Source organism: Bombyx mandarina, chromosome A1 (genome assembly GCF_030267445.1).
Source record: "Bombyx mandarina strain Sakado chromosome A1, ASM3026744v2".
Taxonomy (NCBI): domain Eukaryota; kingdom Metazoa; phylum Arthropoda; class Insecta; order Lepidoptera; family Bombycidae; genus Bombyx; species Bombyx mandarina.
The window spans coordinates 16,847,891-16,869,429 of NC_143234.1; the positions used below are offsets into that span (position 1 = coordinate 16,847,891).

At 33.2% G+C, this 21,539-nt stretch overlaps 1 protein-coding gene across 4 annotated transcripts; it reads right to left on the minus strand.

The window, feature by feature from the left end:
• Nucleotides 1-5,794: 5,794 nt before the first annotated feature.
• On the minus strand, nt 5,795-20,005 carry LOC114245924 (putative protein phosphatase 2C T23F11.1). 4 transcript variants are annotated; one of them, XM_028178435.2, is made up of 8 exons: nt 19,983-20,005; nt 18,842-19,032; nt 18,119-18,216; nt 17,150-17,302; nt 16,086-16,266; nt 15,661-15,752; nt 14,198-14,371; nt 5,795-5,993 (listed from the first exon to the last, which is right to left on the minus strand). In XM_028178435.2, exons 2-8 carry the CDS (start codon nt 19,026-19,028, stop codon nt 5,895-5,897), a joined length of 984 nt encoding a protein of 327 aa, XP_028034236.1. In that variant the 5' UTR covers nt 19,029-19,032; nt 19,983-20,005; the 3' UTR covers nt 5,795-5,894. The 4 variants fall into 4 exon arrangements, with proteins under 4 accessions (XP_028034236.1, XP_028034083.1, XP_028034163.1 ...); XM_028178282.2 differs by having other exon boundaries at nt 19,854-19,994; XM_028178362.2 differs by lacking the exon at nt 19,983-20,005 and adding an exon at nt 19,735-19,850.
• Between the last annotated feature and the right edge of the window lie 1,534 nt (nt 20,006-21,539).

The window sequence follows — 21,539 nt, forward strand, 5'->3', positions numbered from 1 at the left end:
CTTAGAACTCACCTCTCAAGACGGGCGGTGGTAGTATTTATGTTGTTGATGTATATTAGTTCCAGTCAACACCAGGAGGGCCGTGGGATATATTTTTTTTATTGCTTAGATGGGTGGACGAGCTCACAACCCACCTGATGTTAAGTGGTTACTAGAGCCCATGGACATCTACAACGTAAATGCGCCACCCACCTTGAGAAATAAGTTCTAAGATCTTAGTATAGTTACAACGGCTACCCCACCCTTCAAACCGAAACCGGACCGGTGGTACCTGCGGACTCACAAGAGATCCTACCACCAGATAGTTTGTCCATGCTAAAGAAAAAAAACTTAAGCGCATTAACACATCCCAAATCTACAATTACCAAAGCCGATTGACATCAGAAAGTAGCTTGGTCATAAAACAATGAACATAATAATAATTATATAACTTGCGACTGTACTTACGTAAAATGCGGCCCAAAATTAAAAAGCAATTTAAAATTTTAAGTCTTAGTCTTTTGGTAAAAGTAACTATAATAAAGTGAATAAATTCTCTACATATCTCTCTCTGATCCTTAGTATTTAGATAAGCATACCCTTTTCATTCTTATCTTGGAGAACGCAAAGGATTAACTTCTCCACGATTTTAGTCAAGGTTAATCTAAGTATAAATCAGTCTATACATTGACGTATCGAAGAGAATTCGTTCATTGATTGAGGTAAAAGAATCTTAAATTTCTAACAAATAACAATGAATAATCAACAATGTAATGACAGCCGCATTCGCAGACCTAGCTACAATCTAGAAACACGTAAAACGTGGTAACAAAACTCCAAACGGTTTTATTTCGCAGTTACGAATTTATTAGGCGAAGGGTGATCCATTTCACTTCAGTTTACGTCACATATAAACCGGACGTTATGTGAGGTTGGATATTTATAGATACTGAAACAAAAGACCATGTGGAGTAGTTAATTTTCATTACCATCAGTTAACGTTAGCTTAAATTATATATTGTGCCCTGAGTAGGGTAATAATACAAAGGGTCTCAAAATGAAATGGTTTAGCTCACTGCATCAACGCATCGAATCTGGGAGGCGCGGAGGCATACTTGTATGTAGTCCCACTTATGTAAAGCTCTCCCTCTTTAAGAACGGTTAGCTGGTAGATAACTCAATTGTTGAGTTAAGCTCGCCATTTTTTTTATTGCCCTTGTAGGCAGACGAGCATACGGCCCACCTGATGGTGAGGGGTTACCGTCGCCCATGGACTTCAGCAATGCCAGGGGCAGAACCAAGCCGCTGCCTACTGCAAATTTTATGACCTTTCGCAATTATTGTCTTAGCTGTGTGTACAATAAAGAATACAGAATAGTCTGGCTACTTGAAAATTCTGTCGATATGGAGCTTTTCTCGGGCTGGAGCCTTGATTTTGTAAACAACATACATATTTGGATAAATCTCATTATCACCTTAATGGTAACTGCCGCTATTGGGGTGCTACGAACCTAAAACGCAAGCATGAGAGGCCACTTCTTTCACCAAATGACAGTATGAATTGCAATGTCAGCGCAAAAAATGATTGGCCTTCATTTTTGAGGATGCAAAATGTTCGGTTACAATAAATTCAGAGCGTTATGCGAAAGTATAACCAAAGAACTTGGTTGGAGCAAAATAGAGCAACCTCACATACTCCAATAAATTTAATATCTCCCGTGAAATTTTCGTGCTGTACGTGAAATTTTCCTTGGCAAATTGATCTCCTGGTCGCCATAAACTGACCTCCACGCAGTCTTGATTTAACTCCTTCGCTTTCTGCTGTGGGATTATCTCAAGTCTAAAGTTTAATAATAAACTGCCTTTTCTGCCAAATTTAGTGGAAATTATTCACTACGAAATCCCAACCATCACGCAATCCATCTGCCCAGCCGTCATTGGAAATCTTACCGGTCGACTAAATCAATCCCACGAACGCGAAGACTTACAATTACACGAACTGTTTTTATGAAATAAATTCCCAAATGCTGTACTTTGAAAATTAATAAACATTTTTTTAAAGACTCGTTATTTCATTGACTAACACAATATACTTTTTAGACACCCATTATTGTCTCTGCATCAAGCCTTCGGACTAATAAAAAACCTATTGAATTTGCTGATAAACAATTTTTTTTTTTTATGGCTTAGATGGGTCAACGTGCTCACAGCCCACCTGATGTTAAGTGGTAACCGGAGCCCATAGACATCTACAATGTAAATGCGCCACCCACCTGAGATATAAGTTCTGAAGTCTCAAGCATAGTTACAACGGCTGCCCCTCCCTTCAAATCGAAACGCATTACTGCTTCACGACAGAAATAGGCAGGGTGGTGCGCGGACTCACATGAGGTCCTACGACCAGTAATTACGCAAATTATAATTTTGCGGGTTTGATTTTTATTACACAATATTATTCCTCCACCATGGAAGTCAATCGTGAACATTTGTTGAGTACGTATTTCATTAGAAAAATTGGTACCCGCCTGGGATTCGAACACCGGTACATCGCTCAACACGAATGCATGTTTTATCCTTTAGGCCACGACGACATTCAATAAGCCATGAAGTTGTTTAAATGAACTTTTGACAAACACCCTGAAAGATGAATGAATGTTTTCAAAGCTGAAGTCATGACCCGTGTCTTTTTCATCTTTACATTCACGAAAACAATTTTCTTTTGCCATTTATTACTTCGTGAACGCAAATATATACCGACATGTCGGAAGTCGGTCAACGGAGATACACACGTCAGCTGATCTTTATGAATGTATTAGGGACAGTAGTAGTAATTAGTAATAAGTTTATTGTTCCATTTAACATTGTCTCTGCCTATTCCTTACAAGGAACATTAAAAATTATATATTTGCCCGATAGCTAAACCATACTTATAAATATATAAACACTCTGTTACAAAGAATAATGATATAGCGAAATCTGAAATTATAGTCGATTGGGTTGAAATAAAATGAAATATCCCACTAAAGTGATGCAAGTTTACTGAGACTCCAGTGAACTCAACCAGAGAAGCCATACATGCCCACTTTCAGATGCCAAACACTGTTTATTGTTCGCGGTTTAAACCTCAAGAGAAACTAAAAAAACAAAACTCTCAAAACAACAATTCTCAAAACGCGGCTCCTCGCGTTCCCGCCTAAATGTCGTTATTCGTTTGTTTTTCTTGTTACAATCCTCTTTAGATTATTTGCTTCTGCTCGTTTAAGTGCACAGGTAAAGGAAGCATAGTCCGTACAGCCAAATTTTGTAAATATGTATAAGGATTTCATGTGTATGTATGTTGGTGAAACACGAATTATACATGAACAAGATTGGTTCTGGAGGTTCGTATTGCCTTCTGCAGATATGTAATATGTGTGCCCAGAAGCCTCAGGGCGACACTTTTGCTCGCGTTCACCTCGGTTTTTTATTAGATTAGACTATATACTATATAATTTTTTTTATTGCCTTTGTAGGCAGACGAGCATACGGCCCACCTGATGGTGAGTGGTTACCGTCGCCCATGGACTTCAGCAATGCCAAGGGCAGAGCCAAGCCGCTGCCTACCGCAACTATATGCTTATATAGTGACGTGAATACCGCCATCCGATCTGAGAAATGGGTCAAAGTCGATTATATGATAATATATCGTCCACCCCACCTTTCAAACCGGAACACATGAATGCTGCGTGACAGAAATAAGCAGGATAGTAGCACTTAGCTAAATTGTCTTAGAGTACGTCCTACCTCAAGTAAATTCTTAATTAACAACCTGTTGGGAATCCTAATCTTGAAATGAAATGGTATTAGGCCTCAATAAATTGGGTTAAACGCCATTTAATTTCCCCAGGCGTCATACACAATGGCCCGTACATGTTTGAAGTCTTACTCACAAATTATTATGGATTTTGTTTGTGACTATCAATCCAACTTATAATTTTTAAATTATTTTTTTATTAATTACCATTAATTCAAAGGTTTGATACAAAAAAAAATATTCAAAAAAATATTTTATTAAACACACATTCTCTATTCAATTCATATTTAACAAACCAGACTATTATGTAATATGACTAGTGCAGTTCCAAGATATGTTCGTACATTTTAATAGGACAGTTTTACTCGCGCACTTAAAAGCATAGGTAAACTTATATTTTAGTAAAGTACAGGGTGTAAAGAGAACGTTCCCGAAGTTGGAGCAGGAATCTACTATTGTAAACAAGAAACATCATTGATTCACTATACTAATATTAATACTATTTGTTTTAGTCTTTAAACATTTAGTAAATCTGCAATAAGACATGAAGGTAGTTGGAAAACACCCCCTTCAAGACGGCGTTGACTCCCGCGTCACTTCATTTTTAATTACATTGCTTGCGATACAAAAACCATTAGTAAATACATTATTAAATATTTTAGTGTCATCGTGTTAGAAGTTAAAAGCTCCACCTTCCTCCTTTCCTAGAAGTGTTCTACTGAAATACTAAATACTGAACTGAACAACCTATACTAAGTAATGCATATTATTGTGTTCATTACAATAATTTCACGTCCACAAATTTATTTATTCAGTGACTATATAAGGGCTTTTTCCTCTAAAATCCATCTAAAATTTTCATGGTAAAACTGATAGGTATATTATAAGAGATGATACAATTATTACTTTTTATAAATTTCCAGCCCGATCCTACTTTCGAATGCTGTACAAGAATATAGTAGAGCTGAATAAGAAATGACGGAGTCTAACTCAAAATAGTTTTCATATTTAGTCTTTTTTTTAATTTCCATATCCGAAATTCAATTCAATACATCCTCACTACTATATTTACACATTACATAAACTCTAACAAAGATCATCCCTGCAAAATTTTGAAAATTATTTACACAATTTCATGTTGAACATACAAATTTTGCTCCCTAATAACGTAAGAATATACATATAATTCAAATAACTAGTTGTATGATGTAATTATATAAAAATATTTTTTTTTGAAGATTTTTCTAAATAATTAATAAGCAAAAAAGAATACAATGTTTCAAAATGCAAAATTATAATATGTGTTGCCAAACCTCCAAAATCAATCTACCTATTAAAAGCCAATTACACATAATAATTTGAATAACTAATCCAGTAGAATAAGATACTTATAAATTTTTTTATTTAAATTAATTAAATTAATTAAAAAAATTAATTAAAATATTTAAAAAGCTCTAGTTTTTTTTGCCAATAATAAATACATGGCGTTACTGAAGAAATATATTAATTATGTTTTAAAAACAGACACGTTATTCTGTATTAAAAGATTATTAGTTTTTCATTATTTTCGCAAAGACATCACATTAGAACTGAAGGAAGATTACAAAAATCCGTATTTATTATTTGGAACAAACTACAAGTTTTCGCGGCACTTACAAAAAAACACTAACTTTACAAACTGTCCTACATTAAGTCACCAAACGACTATCACAAAATATTGCACACAGTGAAGGAGAATAGGTACATACTAGGAACTAAAATTACATCTGAGGGTGAAGATGTGCAATCATATTAAAGCTAGAACGTATAAAAAAAATTAATAAACATTTTTACAAAACTGGTTTTCAAATCTTGGCGCAAAAGGCGAAAGGCCAGGTCACACTTTATTAAAAAAAATTAAACTTTACATCACGTACATTCAGCTCAAATAATTTGAAATATCGCGTCCCTTGTCCATAAAACGATTACAGAGAAAAAAAACTTTTTGAAATGAATGATTTAGAATTTCCGATACTATCTCTAATGGAGAGGACATATTTTATTATATTTATACCCGAACCACGAAACAAACCAAATAAATTCTTTACATTATTTACACAAATATACATTATTTTACACTATCTCACTTAATATCTTCATCTTCGTCTTCCGCGTACAATAAATCGTCCATTTTCGTCATGAATTTGCTGTTTAATTCTTGTTCAGTGGGCAAAGGAACATCCTGTAAGAATAAATAAAAAAATAATAATAAATCGAAACAGAATTACTCAACCTACGTTAAATAAATAACACAAAATATTTACCACATAGACTTGGTCAAACAGGTTTAATTGTCTTCATTTCATCATTGAAATATAAAAATGCTAGCTGTTGACTTTGACGTAATCAAATATACATATCGACGCTTGAAAGGGAAACATGACTAAGTGACAATAACTGCTTTGTACATATATGATAGGCAATAACCATATTCGATGCGCAAATAATATATTTCTAGGTCTATTAAAATCATTTCAATCCTACAGCTAGATTCGTTAAAATAGATTTTTTTCAGGTATTTCAACTTTACATTAGTCTATTGTAAAGATCACGCATTTTCGCTTAGTCACGTTTGCCTTTCAAGCGTCGATATGTATAATAAATAGTATTACATAGGTAGGTATATTTATGCATTCAAAGTGAGCAGACTTACTAAGATTTGGTCCGACCTTATATTCCTTAAAAGATGGAATTAAATTTGATTGACTTTTCATTCACAAACATTCAAGTGCAACAAGCAGGTATACCCTGTTTTAACTATGAACTAGAGGTCCCGCAGTAGTCGAAATTCGACTATAATTAATTGGAATTGTAAGCTTGTACACTATTATGATTGTATTTTATACTTCTATAATCACAAATTTCGCCAAGACTACACTATAAAAGATATTAACTAAGACAAACAATATTTAATCTATTCTCAATTTGACAACAGACGTCCAGAACAAAAGTTTGACAATAAATAGTATGCATGCGTGTGTGCGTCAAATACATGGTATGTAGTGTGTGTAATGTTTTCTTTATTGATTTAACGTATCTTTTATGCATTACTTTAAAAAAATATTAGCATTGTGCACTTCTTCTCTATATTCTCTATAGGTGTGGAAAATTTCATACTCCTCCGTCCGCGCAATTTTCGTAAAAAGGGATACAAAGTTTTTGCTTCACGTATTAATGGATAAATGAACCTTAAACGAATAAACGCCTTAATATACAAGCGTAAATAAAAACATTAACATGCATTTGAAACCTTTTATTAAGCAAAAAAAACCCTAGTGATGTCACAAATCAAAAGCCGTGCTGTAACTGAAAACATATCATTGTAAAAAAAACCCATCACGAACCATTAAAATATCCTGTCTGGGTTCAACAATCTCATAGACTATGGTAACAAAAATAAAGCTAAACGTAAAACGTCCGATTTCGGTAAATGATTAAAATAAGCATTACACTAAGCCGTAAAGCTTTTTAATCATCTCCTGTCAATAATACTATCATGATACAAATTATCGCATGCTACCAATAGACGTCCATCGAAAAAAAGACAGGATGTCATAGTTCAAGCAATCAACGGACCGGTTTTTAATGCATTTTAACCGGAAATGGCGATTAATTTAAATATTTTGAGCATAATGAAAAAAATAATTCTTCGTATCTCAAAGTCATTTTGTATAGCTTTTCTTTTATGTGTTTTATTTTTTATTAAAAAAAATATATCAAAGATTTTTCTTTTATAACTAAATAGTGATTGATAAATAAAAAATACGTGCGATAAAAATACAAAAAAAGCATGCGATAATACAAAAACCTAAAAAAAAATTTAATCATTCATCATAAGTTGTTTACATTCAAAGTTATTCTGCACATTCAATATATAGATTTAACATAAAACTTAATAAACAGGACATAACAAATTACTCAAAAAAACAAAAGATTTTAAAATTTAGATATAAATACATACATGATTCTTCTAGAAGTAAACTTTATTTTTATAGTTTTATAGTGCATTAAAACAAAAACATGCAAACATTAATCGGTTCACAATTTTTAACTGAATATAACTTTACACAAAATAACTGAAATGTTATTATTAAAGTAATTGAATCACTAAAGTGGTTATTCCATTCATAGAAAAACTTTAATTTTATATTTTAGGTTATATTTATTTTGGCGCGTTTGGGAAAACAAATTATGTAGTGTGTATTTAACATGTGAAGTAGCCATAACTTACATTATATTTTTATTATAAACTTGATGCTATATTTATATAATTGGTGTTGAAGAGTAAATGTTTAAATGAATAAACACATTAATTTTGTCAATGTTGAGTAGGTAGGTGAATAATTCAATTACCGCAAATAAGTATAATTTTTTAAGTGCGTATTTTTAACACGTTGAACGCCACATGAAAAATCGAGTAATTTCATTCAGGCCACGGTGTTCACCGGTGAGCCTTACCTTACTGAATCCTTCGGGCCACGAGGGTCACCCGTGAGCCGCGTGAGGGTTCCAACGTAAACGCTTCCTATTATAGACCACAGATTGTAGCTATCAAACAAATCGCGTATGGAGGTGAGCCTCGTGGCCCTTTAGCCGAACCAAAAGCTTTAGTTTTCAAATCCAACAGAAATTTGTAATTATTATCAAGATTATAGCCTTTTAAAATATTAAAAACTAGACGGTAGAAGTCGCTAATTTTTATCTTCCGTGCAAACTATCGCATTTTTTTAAATTTAAGAAAAGAAAATCTCAAGTTGATAAAAATTACGGATTCCCTAATTTTGGCTTGGCCCGAATGGCATAGTACGCTAGGCCCACCGGTGGGCCGCATGGCGATCAACGTGTAAAGTAAGCCCACGGCCTTGTACCAGCTGACGATCTAGCTTACTTAGCATTGAAATCTCAATACTATTGACACAACTGTTGGATGTCTTAGCCTTCAAACCAAAACACCTGGTTGTTTCGCGGCGAAATCAGGTAGAATGGTTTGGCTTCATAACGTGTGCTCTTGATATAATGTCTGCATGTTTTTGTTATTATATCATTTCAGATTGTACGAGTAATAATTGAAAATAATTTTAAATTGCATTACATTTTAACAAATCAACGAGACACTAGTAATTGTTTCTGAAATTAAACTCAAGAAATTTTGTATACAGTAACATTCACATTAGTATAAAAGAGTTGAGATCACAGCAATATTTAGCTAATGAATTATTTATGGTTCGGCAACAGAAGCAAAGGGTCGAGGTTTTGCTATAGTCGATCTTATAAGAATTAGACTATTTTTTAGTCTGTTTTTAAGTCATTATTAATTCCTAAGAATGTAGACTTTAATTTGGAATACTTAATTTGAAAATTCATGTTGGATTTTTCGCCTTAAATTTCCCCTCTGTTTTCTCATTTGTTGGATGTAGTTTGAGTGTCGGAAAAACAGCAAGTTAAAAGTGTTATACATCATGCAATGGAAATAGTAACATGCACTAGTACCGTTTTGTGAATAGCACAACTTTATTTTTTTATATAATTAATACGACACAATGGAATCATGGTGAGTTCTTATTTTTTTAATATTTCGTAATGGCAACACCGTCATTCCCATGGCACACCTCAGTCTTACAAAGTTTCAAATAAAAATCTTAATGTACTATTAAAAATGTATAAACACCCAAAAATAATATTATGAAATTACGAACCCACTTTCTTTTTATAAATTATTGTTGATTCTAATAATGAATATTGCCATCACCGGCTTAATTTTATTATTCTATAACAGATAATTTTAATAGTTATAAAAATTTGTCTGTATTTTATTTACCTTAAAAAATAGGTCAACGGTACCCAAGAACTATGGATTTGATAAAATTAAGCAAAAACTATTTTATTTTTATTATTTGAATAAAATATTTTAGGAGCTGGGCGGGTTTTTTGTCTATTAAATTTACAATCCATTTTAATAACAATATCATTTGAAGAAAAAGATTCAAAATATAATGTTTGTATCTGTGCGATCAATCTGCAGCATGGACATAGAAAAATATGAAAACAATGCGTCTATACGTTGTGTAGTTATATCGATTAAATTAATTTCAAATTTCACTTTAAGTTTAAAAAAAATTCTTAAAACATGATTTTCATAACGAACTTCCAAGCTCCATAGAGTAAGTAAATCATAAATTTTGCAGATGCGACTTCATTCTTGGGGATCGTCGATATCATTTTCTTATATATATATTCCACAAAGCAACCAAATGACAATAACAAACAATCACAGTACAGAAACAAAAATGTTAAATTAAGCTTGTGCATGCAGGTGGCGACATAAACACAAAAATGTTATTTATACTGTGTACATGTTTTCTTTATTATATATTTTTTTGTATTATTTAATTTTTATTTATTAAATTTCGCCAATTGATTGTGTGCTCTGCGAGTTTTGAAGTAGCAATATATATATTTTTTTGTTTTTCCTTAAATTATTAATTATTTAAAAAAAACTATCACAGTCAAGACATAGGTCTGTACAGTTAAATCTTGGTTTTCATTTAGGAGATTTTTTTTTATATCAAAGTACATAGTACAATCATTTTGTGTTTAGTCTAGATATTTATTTCGTGCAATTGTATCATTAAGAGAATCGCCGGGACGGGGTGAAGCTCCAATAGCTTGCAGGTGTCGCTTGTAGCGACGTGTCCAAGTACTGATACGGACACTGCGAATTTGAAACGTGAGTTGTATTACTCGTGGTAGAAGATTATATCTATACTAATCTATACTAATATTATAAAGAGGAAAGATTTGTTTGTTTGTTTGTATTGAATAGGCTCCGAAACGACTGAACCGATTTGAATAATTCTTTCACTGTTTGGAAGCTACACTATTCCCGAGTGACATAGGCTATAATCTTTTCTGAAAAAAATTAGAGATCCTTACTAAAACTGAAATAATATAACCCAAGGTGTAAAAAATTTACCTAAAATATTATTTACATCGCGTGATTTACGTCAAATATCGTGGAATTTTTTGTTAAAGACCCGAGCGGAGCCGGGGCGAACCGCTTGTATGTTATATAATGGCACAGCCCATGTGTTCCAATTTGAAACGTGAGTTGTATTACTCATGGTAGAAGATTATATCTTATATAATGGCACAGCCCATGTGTTCCAATTTGAAACGTGAGTTGTATTACTCATGGTAGAAGATTATATCTTATATAATGGCACAGCCCATGTGTTCCAATTTGAAGAATTACTGTCGGTTGGATATTATGTAAGGGAATAAATTTGAAAAATAGAACTATCGTTATATAATTGACTGATGTAGTATGGAATTGTTGGGGACTTCGAATTGTGAGGTCTTTACAGTCAGCTATCCACTTATAGACTTAACATATAAGTGTGGATCGGGAACAAAAATGTTTGTCATGATCGAGTTCCATGACTAATTTCGAATAAAATATATGCGGTATTGTAATGATAAAAGTCGATATTTAACAATTAAATCTAATACGACAACATGACTCAGTTATTTTATATCTTTAATTTGTTATACTGTTTTGTTATACTATCTTAAGAGATACGACGTCATTGACACAGGATACAACAATATGTACCTACATATTTTTATTACTTTTTTATTGCATAGATGCGTGGACGAGCTCAAAGCCCACCTGGTGTTAAACGGTTACCGGAGTCCATAGACATCTATAACGTAATGCCACGACCCACCTTGAGATATGAGTTCAAGGTCTCAGTATAGTTACAACGGCTGCCCCACCCTTCAAACCGAAACGCATTACTGCTTCACGGCAGAAATAGGCAGGGTGGTGGTACCTACCCGTGCGGACTCACAAGAGGTCAATATATTCATATATGTTAAATATATATTTATTATACATATATTCATCCACATCGTCAAAACACCTAACCCAATGTAATTATACTGTTCTACTGTCCCCATTGAGTATTAACATTGGCATTTGGGTTTGTATTGGACAAAAAAAAAAATATATATAAAAAAAACATTATTTACTTTATAGTTTTCATAGTTACATATGACTCACCACCAAAAATATTTGGAAATTATGTGATAGAAAATAGTTTAAAGTATTTTTACGACTCACGATAACCAAAAAAATAATACTAAAATAAAACATGCAAGAACATGCAGTATAAAGGGGATGGCCCATTTTCGGCCCAAAGCGGACAATAGATTATAGAAAAAATACTTAGTGCATTAATTTTGTCATAAATAAATATGCATTTACTTTCTTGCAAATAAGCGCCACTATAGTTTACAATAAGTAGTTTAAAAAAAGTAACTCTATTGAAAAAACAAGGATTTTTATTTTTGCGGGAAAAATATTGCCAGCTTCAAATCCTTTTACGTATGAAGTAAATATTTTGAGTATATAAATAAATCATTTTAAGTATTATTATTAATCAAACGATTTTAATGGATTTTATGCACATAAAATAACATCGAAGACATACCCATTGGACTTTAACTTGTAACTATACTTGAGACCTTAGAACTTATATCTCAAGGTGGGTGGCGCATTTACGTTGTAGATGTATGTGGGCTCGAGTAACCACTTAGCAACACCAGGGTGGCTGTGAGCTCGCCCACCCATCTAAGCAATAAAAAAAACTTTACTAGTATTGTTATTTAAATATGTACAACTAAAACAAAAACATAAAAAATAATGTGTACTCGTAAAAAAAAGATTAAGATATAAATCAATTATCGGTATTATTTTTCTTTATACTGACAACACTGAATTTAATCTGACTGACTGACACTTCGCTTGCTGCTTGTGGTGTTGTGCTTGCGTACAAAATGGATGTGTTTTGATTTTTCTTCGATTTATTTTACTTTTATCAATAACGTTTCATACTACGACTAAAAACATTGTGTGAATTGTGGTTTTACCCTGACCGAGATTTAAAACCGTGTATATGCTCTGCTTTGCTATTTTTAGATGATACTAATTGTGTATGAAGATGAAGAAAATATAGATATTTAAAGAATTAAGTGTGTTTTTATACCCTATTGGATAAAAATACATTAGGAACATCTTAAACATTAAGAAAAGAAAAGTTCTTGAAGTATCTCACAATCCCACACTTATTTATATAGAAAATTAACCTCAAAACGAGTTTTTATTTTTATTATATTTTTTATAATAGTGGCGTCAATTTCAATATATTTTTTAGATATCCGTATTGGATTTAAGAATTTGAATCAGTACATTTTTATAGTAATATTTGATGTCCATCTTGGGCCTAGCACACTATGGAGAGTGGGCAATCCCCTTTATGAAGCAACATGCAATATATTTTTACTGGCATTCCCAAACAAGGTACAAACAAGGTCACAGTCATAGGGCATAGCCGATAGCGGCTTTCATAGCCATCGCTGCGTAAAATGTCACGAAATGATAAACAATACAAAATCGAAATATATACACAGTGGTGGTCGTATAATTAGAAACACTACCAATGGTCTTTGACATTATATTATGTAAGATACTTCACCGCAATCGTTATTATTTTGAAGTTAAACAATAAATAGGACAACAATATGTCAAACGTTTTTATTATATACTAGCTGACCCGGCAGACTTCGTAGTGCCTCAATCGATAAATAAAGGACCTAAGCTTTTGTATAAAATAAACATAAAACAAACAAAAGGATTCCGTCCGACGGGGGACTCATCAAAGGAAAAACAAAATTGTTATGTTTATTTAATTCCGAGCATTTTCTTATTTATCTACCTTTTAAACCTTTTCTGGACTTCCACAAATAATTCAAGACCAAAATTAGCCAAATCGGTCCAGCCGTTCTCGAGTTTTAGCGAGACTAACGAACAGCAATTATTTTTTATATTTATGAACATATAAACATATTATGTACGTTATAGTTATACTTTCTTTATTCATAAGAAGTGTTTCTAATTATATGACCATCACTGTATAAATTAAGTTTCAAATGACCAATATTGTGATACGTTGTTGTGTTGGGCAACTGGAGAATTGTATTTTACGAATCAAAACAATTTGAATGAATGATGAATGACGGTACATGGAAATATTTAATGATTTATTTATTTATTCAACTTCATGCACAAAGGTCACAAAGGTACAATGGCGGACTTAATCCCTGAGGCATTCTCTACCAGTCAACCAAGGGTGGTGTAGAGAGTCCTGTGGTAGATGTATTACTTGTTGCAAAAATAACCAAATTGATAATAATACTAATATGTTCAGTTGCTCAGTTTCGAATTTTCTTCCTACCATATTAACATAATAACTATGATTAAAAACACCTACTAACATAATAATATGTTCTTGTCTGTGAAACTTCACAAAATGTTTAGATACTCACATGTGGCGCCCCCCTCGGGAACGGCGACAGACAGACAATGACCACGGTCATGTTGTCGCAGCCGAGGCCGCCCGTCGCGCAGTTCGGCGCTAAACATCGCTGCATTAACGCCTCGCAGACCGCGGCCGGCTCCCAGCCGCTCAGCAATCGAACTCGACAAAACGATATCACCTCCTGAACAAGATACGAAAGTGTTATGTGAATACATACACTTCTATTTTTTAAGAATACCACTATAATTCTGGCGATTTTTTTTTATGGGATTTTATGACCTGGTAACTAAGACCTTTAAGTCATGTCTTATTTTATTTCATATTCTTATTTTTATGAAAAATAATAATATGGAGCGAAATGAAATGAAATGAAGATGATTAATTTGAGACATTAATCAACTGGGATGAAATTAAATGAAATGAGATGAGATGATTCGGGATGAAATATAAGCCCAGTAAAATGGTGGTTATTTATTGAGATTTTTTCAGTGGGCTTTTTGGAGGATCCCGAGAAGTTACGTCCAGCGGCTTTGTTTCATTTTCCCAAATTTGTGCACTTTCACAGATACTAAACAGTTAATAAATCACCGTTATTACACGTTTAAACCTGAAGAAACACTAAATAGACAAAATAACAACTTCACTCCTCGCGTTTCCGCCAAAAAGTCCTATTTCTTGCGATGCAATTATGTATTGCCAGAGGAGAGTTTATAAATCTTCTACTTCTTTGTGTTCCACCTTATGCCACTAGGTGGGGTCGGCAGAGCGATTTTTTCTATTCCATTCTCTTCTATTCTATCTAGCCGTCATATAGCTCATATGATAAGTTTTGAAATATCTTCAATTATTAAAAATGTTATATCTAAATAGAATACATATTCTTCAGTTATATGAAAAATAAATAAGAGCGAAATAAAATAAGTTTTATTTGAAATGAGACTGGAATCAAATGAAATTATATTAACATGTGACGAGTCGAAATAAAGACTTAGCAAAATAAAAGGTAGAGACTTCAGTAGACTTTTTGGAAGAACCCGAAAAACTAATACGGCAAGTGGTTTAGTTTCACGTTACGATTATTATGCACTTTCACAGATGCTAAACATATAATAAACCATCGTTATAAGACTGTTAAAGCTCAAACAATACCAAATTACCAAAAAAAAAACAATTCACACAACTGCGCTCGTCGCGTTCCCGCCAAATTATCCCTACATACCACCATACCAAGGAGTCATCACCGATTTATGTGAGGTGATACTAATATTTTAATCATTATATATCTGCATATGTTTTGGTCGTTATCAAAGCATAAATAAAACCCAATCGAAAAACAACAAATTAATATTTTTTATTTAGCCGCAATGTATGTCAATATTAGAAAATCAATGTACGACAAAATCATCTTAGTCAAATTAAAGAGCTAAATCTAACAAACAACCTAATGTAACAATATCTTTAGTGACTGACCTCATTAGTGAGAACTTCCCAGATACCGTCACAGGCTATGACGATAAACTCCCAGTCTTCGTTTACATGACGCACTTGCACATCGGGATAAGCTGTGAAAGTTTAATCCTATACTATATTTAATACTATAGTAAATTTACTGTAAATTGGAAATTTTGTTTTTAAATATATGGACGATTCAGTTCACAGTCCATCTTATGCTAAGCGATTATCAGGGCCTGTAGGTTTCACAACGGAATGTCGCCACACAGACTCGAAACAAGAGCTTTAAAAAAACAAGTCTCTATTATCTTCAGAACGGAACGCAGAATACTTCGCAGCAGAAATATTGACAATGGCGGTACTTAGCGATGGTATATTATGGATTATAAGAATTGGTACAGTTTGCATAAAGCTGTCCAAATAGGACAGACAGCCAAACTTACCAGTAACAATCTGCTCTTGAGGGGATAATCTATAATTCCTCTTGAACACGTAGTCTCCCAAGGCTCGAGACAATGCGAGATTACCATTCACACGATTCAACTGGACCCAACCACCACCAGCTATGATCCTACGTAGCTCCTCTTCGTTGTTGGGCTTGTGGTCATATGACAGTGTCTCCACCTGGGACCACAAGGGATAAGTTAAATAATATGAAATATTAAATTTAAAGGAATGAAAATCCACAAAACACACCCTGCACTCCAGCTTAAAGAATGATCATTGTAACATTTTAATAGTCTCAGCATTTTTTTGGTTAGTTAAGATAAAGGATTTCATTTCATATTTTTTGTGTTATGACCTGGTAACAAAATATTTAAACCAATTCAGGTCATTTTAAATTGACCATTGCAAAAAATGAAGGGTGCATATTTAAAAATTTTCATTTTTGAAAAAAAAAACTCTTTAAATTAAAGATGACAACAGGTAAAAATTATACTTCTTTATTTTGTTTTACATGTGTAAAAGGTTGCTTGATCTTTTTGTGAACCGATAATGCCAAGCCAAGGGCGAAATGTAAGCAGTTTAACACAAATTTTAAAACTTTTATTATCTCTGGGTGGTCAAATCGAAATTAAAAGCATTAGCATTCCTGTATATAAGTAACACTTATGGCCAAGGGATGATTTAGTTAAATATGTCGCAAATTTAAATGGGGCAGCCAATATAAAAACAAATCTTTTAACATATTCAATAATTAATTCTTAACCTATTTAATGGTATGTTTGAATTTTTGTTTTATTGCTTATTTAGGTGGACGAGCTCACAGCCTACCTGGTGTTAAGTGGTTACTGGTACCCATAGACAACTACGACTTAAATGCGCCATCTTGACATATAAGTTCTAAGGTCTTAAGTATAGTTACAACAGCTACCCCACCCTTCAAACCGAAACGCGTAACTGCTCACGGCAGAAATAGGCAGGGTGGTGGTACCTACCCGCGCGGACTCACAAGTGGTCCTACCACCAGTAAAAAAACATGCATATAACCATAAGAGTTCCTCACCACACCCCTGACACTAGCCACGGCTCTGGAGTCGCCTACATTAGCGCAGTACAATGTGTTGTCCTTGATAAGCACCACCACTGCTGTACTGCCTGCAACCTTTTCTTGCAACATATCTTCTTCTAGCATTGCTCGATCTAGATCTAGAAAACCCTGTAGACAAAACAATTTTCAAATGAACTTCTTCGATTGAAGTCTTCTTGCATTTGGGCCAAGCAATGCAACGGTGTTCAAATCCCACGGGCAGCCACCATTTTTTATAATGAAATACATACTTAACAAATGTTCATGATTGACTTCCACGGTGCAGGAATAAACTCGTGTAATAAAAATCAAACCCGCAACATTATAATTTGCGTAAATACTGGTAGTAGGACGTCTTATGAGTCCGCACAGATAGGTACCACCATTATCCTTATTTTTGCTCTGAACCAGTAATGCGTTTCAGTTTAAAGCGTGGGGCAGCTGTTATACTATGGGCTCACTTAACACCAGGTGGGCTGTGAGCTCTTCCACCTATCTAAGCAATAAAAAAACTGGGTTATCTGATTAAATAAACGTGAGTACAAAAACGACACGCCTTCTTGTTTTCTGATAAAAACTGAACTTTTCTGTGAATCTTAGCTAATACTTGATATTAAATTATGTAATTTTATCAGTTTATACTATATGTTATAACTTTATCATGCAATTTTGCGGTTATAGTTTAAATAAATGAAATACACTCAACTAACATCACAAAAGGTTTTCCAGTACACAAAATTGGCCAACTACTTACTAGACTACAACACATTGATCCATGTAATTGGGCAGTACAAAATAGACATTTGATATCATTTTAATTGTGATATCTATCTAATAGGCTTTGGCAACAACTTATCACCAGTGAGTACATTTTCATTATAAGTGAATAAAAATTACCAACAATTATCAACCACAACTTAATTCATTTGTAATTAATTTGTTTACCTGTTTCAATGCCTCTTCAATGTTACCAAGGTGGTACTCGGGTCGTGCTGTTATATACTTATGTAAATGTTTCCCAGCATGTTCTGCTATGTTTGAACCTTAAACAACAATATTGATAATATTAATTTTTTTGTTCAAATTTTAGTGTACCAGTTTTTAAACGTCTATCTATTGATGAGATCTAATGATCACTTAGGATTTTTTATTTTATTTTGAATAGACAGTTCACCAGGGTTAAGTGGTTACCAAGACCCAAAGACTCACAATGTGACTGTTGCTTGTGTGACGTTGTGACCTTGAGACACAAAGTCTAATTCCCATCTGTATAAGAGTACAAAAGTTGTCTCTCTGTTCAAACTGGAAGGCAATACTATGTTTCATCAAATATTGACAATATTGGTTAGAAATACCTTACTGCTTAGGAGCAAGCGCAAGACAGCTTATGAGGGCCCTGCGTACCAGCAGGGTACCTTAGGACTATAACATACAACAATATACCCATGCAGTAAGGTATTTTTATGCTCATGCTCACAAAACTCCACTACAAAATAATTTATGCAGATCTGATGTTTATTACACATGTTGTTCATTCACCATTAAAGTTATTTGTGAACATATTAAGTACACATTTCAACAGAAAAATTTTCACCTGCCTAAAATACCTCTGGATAATTATTGAAAAATCTATTCCTTTCAAAGCCTTTTAGAAACTATTTTAAATACCTCCATGACCATCGTAGACTGCAAAAAATGCAGTGCCCGGATCATCAGGTAGTGACAGTATATGTGTGTGTGAGTCATCCATGGACACTCGCCAGCCTTGCATGCATGATGATCCGACCAAGAACCTTGAATCTTGACATGTTGCTGACTGCTTCTCTGTCACAGGCTCAGAAAGGGTTTGCCCCATAACTCTGAAAAATAAAGGTTTCTTTTTATTTACTACATTGGAGCAAATCTTATTTAATTTAGATATTCCACTGAGAATAAAAAAAATATACAAGAATACATGAAAAACTTAATAGATTGTTTTTACAATTTAAACTTTATTGGTTCAACAACATTATGTGGAATGTAAAGATCCTTCTGTTATATGGTATTTGCCATTGTATTCTCATATTAATGTTAATTGCACAAATGACAATTAAAACCTTTGTTTGTGCCATATTTAACCCAATATTTATTTATTAATATATCTATATGCTTAGACGTTTTAAATTTGAATTTAAGTAAATAGTCAAAAAAAAATTTCAACATTTCAATTACTTTAACTGCTAAATAAGAAAAGTATTTCAACAGCTCGAAAACATTATCTAGGGTGGACCCGTAATCCATTTTCATTTACCAGATTAAATGATAAGATAGTAGAAAATGTTTGCTACTCTAAAGTATCGAAGTTTAAAATATAAACAGTGTAAAGTTTTGTGTTATAAAAGTGTACGCGGAAAGGTGCTAAATGCTCAGAATCATCAATGATCAAGATCTTTCGTGACTAACACCTGATGTCATGCACTCAAAAAGTAACAAAAAATCTATGTTTTTACTTTTTCTAAATATTAGAGTTTTTGTTGAAATAATGAGGAGAATCTTTAAAAAGCTATTCCTAATGAACTTACAGGTAATAGTTTCTGTGCAAATTAGTGCTATGTATTATTAGTATTGCAACATAAACATGATAATACTACTTCAATTTCGTAAGTTTAGAATGACTTTTTCGTTATTACTTGTTACTCACATTTATTTTCAAATGCACTTTTATGATCACCGGTTCTGATACCTCTGTTGATAACTTATTTTACAGTTTATTTTTAATAATTCCTCCCTAATGCGTAGGTAAATAATGAAATGTACGGTAGGTACCTACCTCTACTCAATGAATCTTTCAAAATGTCAAGTAAAATGTGACATTTGATTTTTTTTAAGGGATTTTATGACCTGGTAACTGAGACCTTTAAGTCATGTCTTATTTTATTGTAGATTCATATTTTTATGAAAAATGATATTATGGAGTGAAATGCAATGAAGATGATTAATTTGAGACATTAATCAACTGGGATGAAATTAAATGAAATGAGATGATATGGGATGGAATTTTTGGAGGATCCCGAGAAGTTACGTCCAGCGGCTTTGTTTCATTTTCCCACATTTGTGCACTTTCACAGATGTTAAGCAGTTAATAAACCACCATTATTACACATTTAAACCCGAAGAAACACCAAATAGACAAAATAAAACAAATCACACAACTTCACTTTCAGTTCAGTTCAAGTGAATATACGTACTTATTACAAGCGTCTACCATTTAGCTTATTTGTGCTTTTTTACAGCTCGAAAAAATGTCTCAGTTTTGCTTTATTTGCAATAAACTTTTAACTGAAGATAAAACAGTAGTGGTTGATCGTGGAATGCCAACTTTAATCGAGGCTAGTATCGCGAGAGGTGATGAGCTTACTGAGTATTTAAGAACTCAAAAATCCGTTACGTGGATTGCAGAAAATCATATACCCGGAAAACTTCAATCACTCCAGTAAAAAGAAAACCTGAAGAGGAACAGGCTAGTACTTCAAAAATAATTCCATGATGAATGTCCAGATGTCCTCATAATTGAAACAGCAATAGAAAAATTTAATGCAACAAACACAACAATTGTAGTTGAAGATGTTGATTTGTTAGTACTACTTACTGCAAGAACTCCAATGGATAAAATTATTTATTTCCTGAAACCTGGAAGGGCTCAACAGCAAACAGTGATATATATTTCAAAAAGTTTATCTGCTTATTCTAAATGCCAAAACTATATTTTATTTTTACATGCGATAATCGACTGCGACACTTTATCTACAATGTACAGAATAGGCAAAGCGGCAGTATTTAAATTATTCGAAAAAAACAATAATTACGGAAAGAATTCGGTTTCTTCTTGCGGCTTAAGGAGCTCCAAAAAAAATTACTTGCATTGATAAATTTCGTTACTTAACTCTGGAACCGATTCAAACTTTACTCCCACCTGCTCCAGAAAAACTCCACACACTATTTTTTGCAACTGCAAAAAAGGTTGTAGTGCCCAATGTGGCTGTAGAAAAGTCGAGTTGCTGTATTTCCCAGCGTGTACCAATTGCCAAGGTCAGTCTTGCTCAAATTTCCACTTGAGTACAATAGAGGAAGAATCCTGTGATTTTAATGAAGAGACCAATGATTCAGCCACATTTGAACAATTTATGAACATCCAGCAAGAGGAAGAGGAAGAATAAGAAATCAAAGAAGACATTACTGTTGAAGTAGACTTTCAAGAGTATGAATCTGATTAAAATATCTAAAGAAATCAAAACAATAGTTAACCCAATAACCAATAGCAATATCAATAATCAATAGCAATAATAAGGTAATATCTAGAACTTGACGAGTATTGTTCCCTCTTAAA

What these genes read in the sequence shown, in the direction of transcription:
- LOC114245924 (XM_028178435.2), bottom strand. Translation starts at nt 19,028, where the DNA reads ATGGGGCAAACCCTTTCTGAGCCTGTGACAGAGAAGCAGTCAGCAACA. An exon ending in AGTCTACGATGGTCATGGAG is followed by an intron (nt 18,217 to 18,841) that starts GTATTTAAAATA and finishes TTGTTGTTTAAG; the next exon opens with GTTCAAACATAGCAGAACAT. An exon ending in TCCCGAGGGGGGCGCCACAT is followed by an intron (nt 5,994 to 14,197) that starts GTGAGTATCTAA and finishes TTATTCTTACAG; the next exon opens with GATGTTCCTTTGCCCACTGA.